Here is a 15,021-nt window from a genome sequence, read left to right on the forward strand (position 1 = left end):
TCAAGTAAACTGAGTCTGGCTGTCCTAGCACAGAGCTTGTGTTAAAGCCTCAGACAGAGGAACAGAGACGCACTGCAAAGCGAGCACAGTCTCTATATGTTGCTGTTATTACAGAAACATTTTACCGAATTACTGCTCTACATTTTAATGACACTAAAGAGGGTGCTGTTTCATTAAGTACCTGGATGCTTTGGGTGTGACAGAGAAGTGCTGATGAAGGGGCTCAATCTGAGCAGCTGTTGGTCACGTATCACTCTGGTATGCTACTTTCATTTACCCACCATTGTATCCAGTAATTTAAGTTAACAATGGCATCAGTTCTGCCCCTTGTGTGCACTACAACACAACACACATGTTTAAACTGGTGCGACAGTGTCACAAAAATACATTTCATTGCCAAAGCAATACTGGTGATGGTACTGACCCTGGTTTATCACCCATTACAACTTGAAAGGCTTACTCTGAAGTGCGTGGCGTGGACACAGCTGTGCAGAAGGACACTGTAGAAATTGCAGGTTAATTGCACAAATAAGCTGACCTGACAAACCAGATATATCCCATTGCGTAGGATATATTTCACACTCATCTGGGAAAACTCCCATACGAAGCATTTGGAAAGGGCAGGTTTTTCTCAAAAATTCTTAAAAGGTGATTGGACGAACATTCTGTCATATTAATCACAGGCCATCAATGCAACAAGACAAAATGAGGCTGTTGGTGTGCACAGCTCCAGTAGTAACCTGAGCTCAACAGACAGGGGCCAGGAAGCTTGTTGGTGGATAAAACTCATGTGGAGGCTGGTCAAGAGAAGTGCAACAGCATGTGATGTTCTTTGCTCATGTTCTATTAAAGAAATGAGGCCCTGTTCTGAAATAACTGCCACTATAGCTACATCTGAGCTAATTGCTACATTAGCGGCAGCCATTGTATGTAACTGCTTACAGTACAACAAAACCCTGCCTGCAATTACAACTAAACTCGCCTGTAAACAGCCTCGTTCTCTGATTGGTCCGGTCTGTTTTGCGACCTGGTATAATTGTTTCAGATTGTAGTGTTGCAAGATGGATTTGCCTGATGACAGACCTGGAATCTATCTGCTTTGCAAGGATAAAAACATGCTGGAAAATTTTGGAAAATTGTGTGTACACTTAGCCTAATTCAAGTCTGTTATTGTGACAGCCATTTTTAATTTTTTTTTCAGAAAAATACCAGTACATACATGCACTGCCATTCAGCCATGTTGAGATACAACTGTTGGTCTATATTGCACATCCCTAGTCATACTACCTTTATGACTTACACTGTAAACTGCACTGCTTCACCTTTTATGACATGCCTGAACTGCCAACATTATTTGTCAACAAGAACAATAACAGCAAATGCCTTGTTGTGCAGCAATTTAGTTTCTGCTGTGCTCTAATAACCGGCCGCTAACAACTACATGGGGAGAGCGCTCTGATGAGAGAAAGGTGTGTTAATCATAACGAGGTGTGTGTGCGGATATGTGAGTCTCAGCACAGCGCCGAGTCCCGAGGAGTGACCGCCGTCTCATTAAGAGCAGATTTGATTAACAGTGATTAATGTAGCAGCCCCGTTAAGGACAGGATACTGAGACTTTAACAGATGTGCTACACAGCAGTGGGCTTCCTAAGCCTCCCCTGGAAGTTAATTGGGAATCTCCATCATCACTTTGCAAGATCACCTTTATGGAACATTTAAGTGGAATGAGGAAGGGAGGGTCAACACAGCATGTTTTCAAACCCTGTGAAGCTGACAGCCTCTGTTTTGGCATTGGTGTTGACCTTAAAGCATGGAGAGTCTATGGTGTGACTAGAGTTGGGACGAAAAAGGCCCATAAAATGTTTTGCTGCGATGCAGGACGCTGGACATGCTTCCTGACTCAGCATCACACAGGCAATGCAATTTAAAGGATGTGTATGCATAAGGCTTACAACATGCACTTAAGAGTAATGAAACCCGTCAACTACGCTTTAGGATGCCCTTATTCCCTTCACTTCTTTAACCTAGACTTTTCTCAACCTCTTAAGGATCATAACGACCTCATAATTTCTGTAATTAATCACAATTTATGTCCCATTTTTGAGGCATTTTGAATTTCCAAAATTTTGCATTTAATACTGTTCTGGTTTCATGTTGGAATTTCTCTTTAACTAAGGGTAACTGACTTCCTGTTTGGAAACATGCTTTTATCTTTTTTGGGGAAAAAAACAAACAAACAAACAAAGAAACAAACAAAAAACTTTTGGTAGCAGAGAGGCATTGTGACATTAACTTTACCAGTAAAAAGGAACTAGTTTTGGACAGGAAAGGAAATAAGGGAAAAGTAAAAAGGTAAATGTTTGATAACATAAGGTGCAGATGACTTTTGACTTGTCCGCTGAGCTGCCTGTGAGTTTTTATACTGAAATGAGACATGAAGGAGCAGTGGTGGACATATTTTACATCACTGTGGCTGCAGGGAGATGTTAAAATGGTTTAAGGGATGAGATTAATGCGATTTTGAAAACGTATGCACTGAATAATGAGCTTAATAAATTGCAGTTCAAGCATAATGCTTGACAGCCCTTATTATAACGCTGACATAATTTAACCTTATGTTTTAAATAAAAATCACACAATACTGATGTTTGCTTTAATGCCACAAGAACAAAACTAAAAGTCCTGGAAACTTAATATTTGTCCGGTCTGTTAGCGTTTTCATGACAATGTCATTAACGTCTGAATTAAATGCAATACATTTTTTAAAGCACAATAATTGCTTGCTTTTTCAGTCCCATCCAGTCATAGCAGTGCAGCAGCTTGTTACTACTCAGTTTTGTAACTGCTTTTACTGTACAATTAAAGTCTAACTGCTTTTACTGTACAATTAAAGTTTGCAAACAGTGGGCCATATTTTGGCTTTGAAAAATAACTCAAGATTAAGGAAATTCTTCTCTTTTTAAACCTTGTAGTTTTTTTATTTGGGTAATTTTTTTGTACATTTTGAAATCAGCACTTTTACTTCTACTGAAGTAACCAGAGTAGCTGTACTTTTACTTGAGCCCAATACTCATGTACTTCTTCTACTCTGTTGACCACACAGCAGCACCTAGAGAGAGAACGATAACACATCACACCCCAAAACAGCTGACGACAGCTGTGGTTCTTTTGCCCATATTTCTGAGACACATTTGCACTGTGAGTGAAGTTATCCACTGAGTTAGAGTTCCTGCCTGTGACTTTAGGTGCACCTTAGGCTGGCCACACACAACAGGATTTTAAGCCCGATTTTAGGCAAGGTTTTACTCCCCCAGTGACTGTGGGGGCGTATCCCGACTTAAGCCTCACCGCAAACAATTATTTGTCTGAGTAGTCTGTATGTGTGTGGTGTCACCTGTAACGCATGCCAGCACAGCCTGTTGTGGAGGGACAGCAAGAGGGTATCGCCAGACATCCACGTCTGCCATCTATGCCTGTCGCGTGATCACGTGAGGTCGTAGGCAGGTCGGCAGGTGTGTGGTCTCCAGTGATCTGACAGTCTGGCTGAGTCGTTGTTCAGAGGATTAAAGATGAAAAATTGCTCGAAACTGTCCATGTGTCTGTGGTCTCCCAGGGTTTTAAAATCGTTTAAGATTTAAAAATTGTCTAGTATGTGGCCGGCCTTAGAGAACTGACTTTCTGTTTTATTCTTACCAGAGGAGACCCACCCTGCCACAGATTTTCAAGAGTTACTGCAGCTCTGTTAAACTGCAAGATATTTATTTAAAAGTTTAACTTTATGTAGTGGGGCCCAATATTGGCACTTTTAAAACGTGGACTTTAGTTCAATAAATGTTTAATTAACATAACTGTGAATTTTGCTGTGTAGGATGTGATTTTACCTGGACAACCTGCTTGGAAATCTATTCTTTTGTTGTTCTTGCCAATAATAAAGGATCGTATTTTACTGTACAACTCCTCAGAAGTTACTAAGTACCTAAAGACCTTAAGTAAACTTTTAATTTAAACACCTTTTACTTTTAGTTGAGTAGATTTATAGATCAGTACATTTACTTAAGTAGATTTTGCCCAGAGTAACTCTGCTTTTACTTAAATATAATAGTTGTGTACTTTTTTTCCATTTCTGCTTCCAAAACTTCAGGGTTTCTGATAAAATGCACAAAATTTCAGCATTTACCAAAATCTTTTTTCCCAGCATTGTTAGCAGAAAGAGACAAGAAAGAAATATTCAAAAGCTCAACCCTTGGCTTTAACTCTAAATTATTACCTTTGTTAGCATTTTAAAAATCATGGACATCCTCCTCCCCTCAAATAAATTCCTCGTCCACTAGGCCTTGGCGAGTGCGCAGTCATATTATAACCTGGGTTGCTGCCATAGATGTTTTTGTCTAAAATACTGCTGTAATAGGCCTCTATGTGATTGTTAGCCATCTTTGTCACTGCTCAACTAAAAAATCTCTATCCATCAACTTCTTTGACTGGTGGCTAAAAAGGGTGAACCAAAAGTTTGGTTATCCCATCTACCTTCCAGCATGTATTGCACAAATTATGTTGTAGACCATCAGTCACGTGTAAAAAAAACAAAAAAGGTCATTGAAAATGTGCTGACATCTCATCAGGTCAAATAAGTAGAAGCACACTAGCATCTCATCCTGTTACATACACTCTAACATTGCATCTGGTCTAATTTGGTTAATCGTCACACACTCGTCAATCTTCTTTTTCATTTTTCAGTACCATTCCAGTTAAGCTATCTCTTACCTGCATGCCCTCCTGTCCCGATATGCCCACACCAACGTCTGCCACCTGGATCATGCTGACATCGTTGGCCCCATCACCTGAAATTCATGTAAGAGAGAGAGAAAAAAAAATCCCCTGAGCACTTCCTTAAAATTGAGCAGATATCCTTAATCAGCAGACTGGCAAGTGGGAGAAACAGCTGTAAGCTTCTTCAACAGTTAAATGACCGTAAAGAGTGTGCTGATTATGTGTTTATTACATGCTTCAACCACACAACAGCCCCTTTGGTCAGAGTCAGTCCTGCTATGGTGGCAAAGGAGAATGTTTTTGTCTTTTTTCTACTTTGAGGGCTGTAAAGATTTTTTTAAAATTTGGTCACAGCTGGTGGAGTGGGAGATGAAGTGTTGGAGGGCAGAGAGAGTTGTTTTGTTGTCACAATAACAGGCATAAATGAAGAAAAGGTAGGTGTTAGCTTGATAAAAAAAAAACATTCTTACACACTGATGCAACAACTCTGTGTTGACTGATAAAACTGGCTCTTTATATTTAAAGTATTAAAACTTTAAGCGCAGATGTTCTGACTCAAATGAAGAAATTAAGTTAGTAAGTTTTTCTCAGGGTTTGCTTTGCTTTTTAAGAGTAAAATACTTGTTTTTTCAACCATGTAGCCTGGCTACACACTTATGTATCGTATTGTAGTGTAAATTCATGTGTATTTTTTAAAAACATTTATTTATATTTATTTTTATGCCTCAGCGCCAGTGATCGTAGAGCTCAGAGGAATTATGTTTGGGGTTTTCCGTCTGAGCCATTCTTGGGAACATGATTTCTCAAGAATGCTTCGGCAGATTTTCTTTGAACTTTGCAGAAATGTTCCTACTGACTCGTTGATGAACTGATTAGATTTTAGAGGTCATAGGTCAAGAAATAAGGTCACTGGGCCTCACAGTTATCCCTTGCTTATGAACGTAATATCTCAGGAATGCTTTAGGGGTTTCCTTCATACTCTTCACAGCTGTCCACAATGACAGAAGGATGAACTGATTAGATTTAGGAGGTACAAATTCAAGGTCACTGGGCCTCATGGTTAGTTATTGCCTGTTACATTTACATTAATCAAACTACCACAGGAAACACCACATACTTTCTTAGTGACCCACACCTGTACTCTGACTGTCTGGCAACTGGATACTGCATGAAGGCATACACCTGCCAGGTGGTAGTTTTGTTTGGAGCTTAGTTTAGTAAATGAGCAAGTTAATTCATTACCACAGTTTTCTTGCATGTACTGAATAATTTTTTCAGACTCAGAATCAGCTTTATTGATTAAGTATGCTTGCACAACAAGGAATTTGACTCTGGTTAATGTTGCTCTTAATGTACAGGAATTAAACATGAAATAAAAAAGTATAAAAATCAATATTTAGATATGTACAAGCACTTCTTAGTTATTTATTCTAGTATATAGAAGTCCTTGTGTATCCTTGTGAATTGATTGCAAAATGTGAAAAGGGTGCAAGAATGCTGACTATACATGATATAAAATATGAACTAAGCAAGGATGTGGGAAGATATACAGGGGGTAAATAAAATGTAGTTGATTGGTGCCAATATACTCTGTGACTGTTGAATAGTCACCAGAGTTCCTCTTTTAAAAACAGGACAAAAAGATGGCACACTGAGATTGTATGGCAAATATAGCATTTTCAATAAGACAACAAAGAAGGGCATCTTTCTTGTCCTCAATGTTCCATCTGTTACAATAATAAAAAAACATAAGGGTCACTAAAGATATCAGAGCTCCATCATCCCAAACCCAGAGGCGTAAAATAAAGAGTGTGAGGAGCTGCTGTGTTTGTTTCACTTTACTGCAAACATCACAATGACAGGAAAGTGCTTGATTTGCAAAAAGAGCATCCTCTTGAGAGCAGCAGGAACAAATAAATAATAAACAGAGAAAAGACATTCATAAGTCACTCTGACATCCTCCTGTCACCTTTAGTACACCACAGCTTAATTAAACTGGAGTTTATAATTATCAAGGTGTTTTGAAATAACTTTGCTTTGACTGACAATCACAGCGACGGTGCAGAAGGTGAGTACGATGAGTGTGCATTAAAGTTCAAAGTCAACTGAATATTGGCAACAAAGGAAAAGCAGTGTCCGAAAAGTTCAGCACAACTCTGCAATGCGGAGCTGTTTGTTTTTCTTTAAAAATAAAATAAAGGTGAAGGCCAAAAAAGCATCATGAAACATGAAATGAAGGTTTCTCTCTCTTTAAGAATTTCTCATTTGAAACAGCTGCTGCATAAATTAGGGATATACTGATACTTTATTTGTTCCAGACCAAGCACCAGTACATACATTTAGTACTCACCGATACCGAGTAAAAGATGAGCACTTAATAAAGCACAACTCCTTTTAAATGATCTTAAAAGTTTTTTTTTATGTCATTACATATTCCTCATCCCTCTTCTTGAATTTTATGAATGCATAGTTTTCATTCTCCTCTTCTTCTGTCATCCTCATTTATGCTGAAATATCACAGAACCAAAGTCATGACTAGGACTTTGACGACATAGTACAGTATCTGCAGTGTTTCATGTGTAGGAGTAAGAGTACTTGGACCCGGTATCAGCACCGATACCTGTCACTACTATCAGTATCTGTACATCCCTCATGTATTTGTCAACCACTTCCTTACCTATAGCCAGAGTCATGACCTTTAGCTTGTTCCGCACCAGTTTGACCACCATGCTCTTCTGCAGCGGCGTGGAGCGACAGCAGAGAACCGATCGACAGCTCCGCGCGATCGCCAGAAACTTATCCTCCAAACTCTTATCAAGGGCGTAGGCCAGGGTACGCCCGTCGATCACCAAGCCCAGCCTGTGCACCATGAAGGGAGCGGTGTGGGAGGATGAGGAGGAGGACGGAGATGAAGAGGAGTAGATGTCAAAGGGTACAAAGTTGTTGTGGAAGGTCTTGGCTGCTTGGTCTGCAGAGCTGCAGAGGAATTTGGCCTGGATGTAGTGTAAACTCTCCTCCAGCAGCAGCGCACATGCCTCCTAGTTCAGAGACAGGCACAGAGTGGATTTTAGTTCAGGATCAGGTCAGTGAGTGAAGTTTGACATCCAGCTGAGAGAACCTGAAACACATCTGGCTGACAGATGCTCAACAGCAAAGACTGCAACATTGTTTAGTTTTCAAATGTTTCTCTAACTTTTTAATAAAAACAGAATTCCCAATAAAAGAACACTATTCTGTAAAAAAGAGTTTTCTGAAAACATATTTTAAAGTGGCCTAAATGAGTGTTGGAGTCTTTGCTAACACAGTAGCACGGAGAGTCTCTGCACCTTGCAAGCTTTGAATACTGACTGTTATGTGTGCACACGTGTGTGTGCAAGTTCTTTATTTCAGCCAGTTCATTTGTTGTTGATACTTTTGGTCCTGGTCGTGAGGTTTAACCACTTGAGAACAACTACTTTAAATGACCACATTTTAAAAGTATGATGCAGGAAACCACTTTCATTTCAAGTAACTCTCAGACTGGAGACCCTGTTAATTTAGGCGAGCTCTTGCTCTTACCTGAGAATCAGCATTCAGTGTCAGAATCTCCTCCTCTGGGTCCAGCAGCTTGCAGGCGTATGCAATATTTACAGCTGTTTCCTGTTTGTCCCCTGTCAGCACCCATATCTGCAGGCCAGCCTGTCTCAGAGAAGCGATAGTCTCTGGGACACCGTCCTGCAGCCGATCCTCAATGCCAGTCGCTCCTGTGGGGTTAAAACAGTTAACCAAGAGAAATAGTGCTGACAAGTAAAAACAAACAAACAGCCATACTTTTGGATGAGAAATGGGTAGGGAGATATGGAAAATATGTTGGCTGTTTTAGTCCTCTTTTGAGTGAGACCCTTGACAGATGATGACAAATAATGAAAAAATTTACTATCTAAGTTTCATACAGATTCATGTACACTCTCTAAACCGTCAAATGCGACATTAGAGCAAACCAGCTAATGTGGCTAACTGTTAGCTTCCTGCTTCATCCACTGTTGGTTCATTTTGGTCCAGCTCCTCAGTCAGGTCATCCATGGTATGTTTAACAGGGCAACACTCATGTTGTTGCTTCTCCATTACGATTTGTGTTCACTTTTGTTGCTGTGGCTGTGTTTGTTGCGAGTCCTTCTTTGGTCAGCCATCCTCCAAATCTTCTATTTTTCCGTTCGACCTGACACCCGACAGAGATACTCGCCTGTTCTCAGTGTTCCCCCAGCATGTTTAATAATTAGAGAGGTCAGGGAGAGTAAAACCATATCCCACCTCCCACCACAGGAAATCTGTCAAGATAATCTTTAGATCCACCAAATAATCAAGGCTTTGCTGACTTTGGTCAGAAGAGGGAAATCAGGCCGAAACCTGGCCTAATTATGCTGCTGTGTGTACTCCTCAGGAATCTTTCAGTGATGATTGTTAGCAAAGTTTTAAGGAGGAGGCAAAATTCCTGCAGAGGTCTCTCCCTCTTCAGAACATGAACACTTGATGTTTGAGACATCTGATCATTAAAATCAGCTAAAACACTGATAAAAAACCTTTTCAGGTTTTCTCTTTTGGAAAATAAGACCCCTGGAAAGCTGCACCAATCATCTAAATGACTAAAATCATTTTAAGCTTTAACTTTTATCAAAATATCTTAATCTTTAAAGGATAACAAAGTCTTGCTTTTGCCTTCTTTGCATCTGGTTTCATTATTTTCTCTACATTTAAGAAGACATCTATTTTAGTTTAGCAGCTCTAGCAATGCATTGTGGTGGGAAGAAGTTTTCAAGTGGTTTACAACCCTCAGAATAAGGTACCCCTGTAGCGTGAAATCCTTAACAAGTAAAAAAGTCAAATTTCATGAAGTATAATTTTTTTACTGCAATGATCTAGCATCAAATTTGGCAGAACAAGAAAGTTTTTTAAGCTTGTATTGAAAAATTAAATCCAACATTTACCTAGAAGCTGGAGGTTCGTCTCCAGCCGCAGGGCAGACTCAAACAGGAGCTCCTCTCTTCCCTGGATGGCTGTCTCTGCCTCCAGGTGGCGCTGCAGCCAGTGCGCGTACTGCTCTTTGCTCATAACCTGACACAAAACACAGAAAAACCGACAAAAACACACAATCATCTAGAAGAAATGGAAATAATTCAGCCGTGGAGCCTCTCCTCTTTGCTTGCATGCCAGAAGAGGATCTACTGCAGAAAGTGAGACCTTGAGAAGGTGTTTAATCACACTGCTTTGGTGACGGCTCCTGCACAAACAGGGATATAATGAGCCCTGGCTTGTGAGAGCATAAATTAGCAGCCTGGGAAAGTGGCACAGATTGCGGCTGAGTCACGAAGAATGTCACTTTAGAAGAGCCCGTCCATGTGATTGTCTGTGTCGGGCTGCAAACACAAGCTGCCAGAACGCCACTGAGACACCCGTCTGACTTCTGAACAAGAGAGACCATTTGATCGGCACTTCTGAGGAGCTTCATGGATCATTGTTACCTTTTTAGCGATGCACAGCGTGCGAAGGCCATCGGCAGCGTAAAGGTTCAGGTAGTTCTGGGTCCGGCTGACAATCTTTTTCTGGCGTTTCCCTTTGGAGTTTCCTTAAAGAAGAAAAAAGTGAAAAACACAAGAAAAAACATAAAATAGGCTTGTTTGGGAGAGAGTTTTCAGACATGGTTTAGGATTTTATCCTAAAATAGTCAGAGGCTTTTTCCAAGATGCACATGAAAGGTATAAAAGAGAAAGAAAAAGCCTTCTTTCAGACATTTGAGGGCTGATATGACAGGTAAATATTTGTTAAATTTGCACTTCAGCACTTAAATATGCAAGACTGAGGAAGACAAAATAAAATTATTTTTAGCTTACATTCAACTGCATTTTTAAATCAATGTAGCACTTTTATTTTATCAAATAATACACAAATGCGTGAAAACATTGAGACAAATCTTCAGCAGACATTTGTGACTGAGGCCCTATATTTCTTACATTTTTTTTTAATGAGTTTATTTCTCATTTTTATATTTCATCCTGCTGTGTGTACTCCTCCTTAGAAATCTTTCAGTGTTGACTGTTTGAAAAGTTTTAAGGTGGAGGCAGAATTGATGCAGTTCTATTCCTTTCCAAACAAACACTTGATCCTCCAAACATTGTTAATTAAAATCAGCTTAAACACTGATAAACAACCTCTTCAGGTTTTTTAATTCAATGTTTTAAAAATAGATATGATGGGAGTTATTTTTATCATAAATAGCATGAAAAGGTACAAAAGATTAGGTATAAAAACTTAAGATCTTCAAACAGTTTTAGAGCCAAAGCAGGGGTAGCTCTGTCACAGGGTATATACAGGAAATCTGACATCAAATTTAATATTAATTTTTGTATATTTTAAGGCCCTACTGCATCTTCTGTTTCCAAACAGTTACACTGGTGAAGGAGTTATGTGTGTTTTTGCAGGTTGCAAGATAAAAATGTAGCAATATAGTCCAGAAAATGTACATCTGTTTGTTATTGCACTATGCAAATAAGACTATCTCTGAGTTGCTAGTAGTGCTGACATTAACAGGCTCTGTGCTAGTGTTACACCAGGCAAAAGCTTCACTGCAAAGCTGCCCATGTCAAAATTGCACAAGTCTTTTTTGTTTCCAAAATATTTGTGCAATTTAATTTTTGGCACTCAGAGATAAATAGCAAATACACAATTCTGATATAAAGTATTCACCCCCTTGGTTGGTTTACTCTTTTATTGATGTTACAAATAAATCCTGGTCCACATAATTTTTTTTTGTTCATAAAGATTGTCCACCAGGATTTTCCCTTATTTTCTCACATTTATTTTACCCCGTACCATTACAAGCCTTCCAAGGCTGGCTGCCAAGAAGCATCCCCACAACATGATGCTACCACCACTGTGCTACACAGTAAGAATGGAGTGTTTGTGGTAATATTAAGTATGGCGTCTTGGCCTAAAAGCACCATAGGTGGTATGTTCAGTACCTTGGATTTTTTTTCCATCCCCTGAGTTATACACTTCAATAACCTTTTCTCTGAGTTGCACGGAGTGTTCTTTTGTCTTCATGGTGTAATGGTAGGCAGGAATACTGATTGACCAGTGACTGGACCCTCAAGACACAGGTGTCTTTAAACTACAGTCACTTGAGACACATTCACTGCACTCAGGTGATCCCCATTTTACTAATCACGAGACTACTAGCACCAATTGGCTGGACCTCTGTTGAATTAGATCAGCCACTTTAAAGGGAGTGAATACTCATGCAGTCACTTATTTTACATTACATAATTTTGTTGAATTAAAATTACTCTGAAGAAATCTGTTTTCACTTTGACATTTAAGAGTTTTTTAGTACATTTTAGTGTCGAAAAGAAAAAAAATGACCATTATTGATTTATAAAATCAATAAAAAGAGAAAAAAACATGCAAGGAAGTAGGTTCTCATATAGGCACGTGGGTGGCCAAGATTAACTTTTTTGTTTTCCTGGTATTAAAAAAGAAAACAATAGTATTTGATATTATTAGAATTCTGTCAAAGTCTACAAATCTGCATAGTGAAAACCCTAAAACAAATATAATGGTGACCTAGGGATGCCCAGTTATGGCCAAAATGCTAATTACAATTATTAATGATGAATATTGAAGTCACAAATAATATATTTTTTTCATTTAAAGAATTTTTTTTTTTTTAGGTACTTTCCCACACACAGTGAGTTTATTACGTATTCTATGAGTACTTTGTTATATATTTAGCTAAGTTTTCTCATGAGCAGAGCACACAATTTAAGCATTGATGTTAATGCCAATCATGTCTGTCTAACTGTGGGGAGATCAAACTTGTGATCATAGCTGAATTTTTAAAATAATTTTGCTGCTCTACCAGGACCCCTGTCACAGCTTCAGCTTCACTCTTATGGAAATAGACAGTATGGTGACATAGACAGACACTTCAATTAGACTGACTGACAGACTCAAACAACCACAAGGCAGTAAATCTGCCGTTGAGCAATAAGTGATTATTACTGACATTTGGCTGCACTCTCTGAGACTCTAAAAGTATTTTAAAAATAACAAGCTAAGTGATAAACTGTTTCTGGTCTTTTGGGACTCTGCTGGTTTGATTCTGACACGTCCAAAGATTCCAGTAATGGTCAAACACATTTTCACAGAATCATTACTTGAAAAATGTCAACAGGAAGATTACTGAAATAACTCCTTTTAGGATGTGGATGGTTTGGTTAATATATTATAATCCATTTAAACAGTTCAAGAAAGTCAGTACAGTTCATATTAAAAAAGCTCGTGAAAAATGCTGGGTAATTTATCAGGTTTTAACGTCAATTACAATTCAGACTACCCAAGACCAGGAAACAAGTTGTATTGTATTAAATAATAATACAATAATAATAATACAATCCTGCATGCCACGTGCTGTTACACTTCTTTTGTCTGGAAAATTTGTCCTGAGTGAGGCGCAGAGGGAACCGCGACACAAACTACTATTGGTTTGAAAAGCAAGCACACTAAAGAAGATGAAATGGAATATAACTTGCAGAATTTGTAATACGATTGTGGCGCTCCTTAAGGCAGTACTGCAAATTTATTTACTTATGTTTATTTAACCAGGAAAACCTCACTCAGATTAAGAATCTAATTTTTTTCAAAGACGCCACCACAGCCATGCTGAATCATCATGGACTTAAAACAAGCAGGTCATCTGTTAAAACACACCTTTGAGCAGCGTTTTAAGTGATTATTATATGAATCACTGCAGTGCTGGTCTCAAGATGAACCAAAGCAATCCATCACAGGTCATAGCTTGTGTTAAAGTCCCAGCCAATAGAGACGCTTTGCAAAGTGAGCACTCCCTGTATGTTGCTGCTATGATGCTACTGCTCTTCTTCTTTGTTTTCTGTTTTTATGTTGATTCATGGAATATGCTGAAGAATATGTAGCAGGGCAGATAGTGTTATTATAGTGTTGCTTCATCTGCTGTCTGAATCATTATTTTAACATCATGTCCTACATCCTGAGACCTGCCCCTACCTGGAGAGACTTCCACTATGAGATGCACATTTGAACAACTAACTCAGGGGGATTTGACATTTTTAACCATTTTTCAGTGGTGGATAAATAGTAACAACTATTGTCTGTTTTTAAACCCCTTAAAAATCCCGGGGGGCCATCAGATTTTTTTACGCTATTCAGTTATATACAAAATGACTGTACATAAGTATACCATATGTTATACACCAGAAAGCTCTGATCCTCAAGATTCTGGCCATGTTAACCATTCCAGGATAAAACCACCACAGCATCTACAATCAATGCATTTGTCGGGCTACAAACAAACAATAATAAAAGTGAAACAGATCACCATTAGAAGCTCTCCTGATCATGATAGTACATCAAAAGCAGTCCTGCTGCATAAGAAAGAGTCTCCACAATCAAAATCCAGTCAATACTTCAGACTAAATCCATAAAGATCTATGGACTGGTTTTGTACATTTTCAAATTTGCTCTCAATAGTCCGTCAAAGTTGCTGTAATAATGTTTTTTTTTCAGGCAATTATTAGCAATGCTATAGAAAAACGAGTGCAAACTTCCTAACTTTAGATTTACACCTCATTTGACCAGTTGGGACCTTCTTTACTCTGTTAGAGCTGAAAACAGCCAATGAAGGCCTGGGTTGAAGTAAATGAAAATAATAAAATAAGTAAAAAATGTCTGCAGTAATGTAAATATGAGTGCAGGACGACATGTAAATGTCAAATTCAGGCATCTTTTTGTCCACCATAACAGTTGCTTTTTTTCAAGCTCATTAATTATGCAAAAAGTAACAAAAACACACTTTATTCTATTTATTCCCCAATTTCTATGCCAGTACAACTGATAATGATTCTGAATTATGGACAGGATTAATCTTAGTATCACCTTTCCGTAGAAATCATGATGATGTCTGTATGTTGAAGCATTTAGGAGCAGCAGCCCAGTTTGAAAACGCTTGGACCTTTCCACATAAAAACAGGTATAAAATCCTCATTTTCTGTTCTATTGTATTCAGCTTTGAACCAAGGCTTCATGCTGTGGTCCAGTTGAGTTTTCCAGCTGATACCTCCCAGCTACAGACATCTACAGGCCTCTGTATCACAATACAAATTCAGACAGAGGGAAATAAAATGTGTTTGTTGTTCTAATCAGTACCAGTAGAAACTATAGTGAGTCTGACAGTTTGGGAAGAAA

General features: G+C 38.7%; 1 protein-coding gene across 1 annotated transcript in view; it reads right to left on the bottom strand.

The window, feature by feature from the left end:
- The window catches only part of atp10a (ATPase phospholipid transporting 10A), a 73,307-nt gene that overhangs the window by 11,473 nt on the left and 46,813 nt on the right, over positions 1–15,021 (bottom strand). The window contains exons 11-15 of the mRNA XM_041791077.1: positions 10,266–10,369; positions 9,732–9,858; positions 8,326–8,510; positions 7,445–7,805; positions 4,762–4,838 (exon numbers count right to left, since the gene is read on the bottom strand). Of these exons, the coding sequence (XP_041647011.1) occupies positions 4,762–4,838; positions 7,445–7,805; positions 8,326–8,510; positions 9,732–9,858; positions 10,266–10,369 (854 nt within the window). The remainder of the gene's footprint in view (positions 1–4,761; positions 4,839–7,444; positions 7,806–8,325; positions 8,511–9,731; positions 9,859–10,265; positions 10,370–15,021) is intronic.

The sequence above is a fragment of the Cheilinus undulatus genome, linkage group 7 (assembly GCF_018320785.1).
Source record: "Cheilinus undulatus linkage group 7, ASM1832078v1, whole genome shotgun sequence".
Lineage (NCBI taxonomy): Eukaryota > Metazoa > Chordata > Actinopteri > Labriformes > Labridae > Cheilinus > Cheilinus undulatus.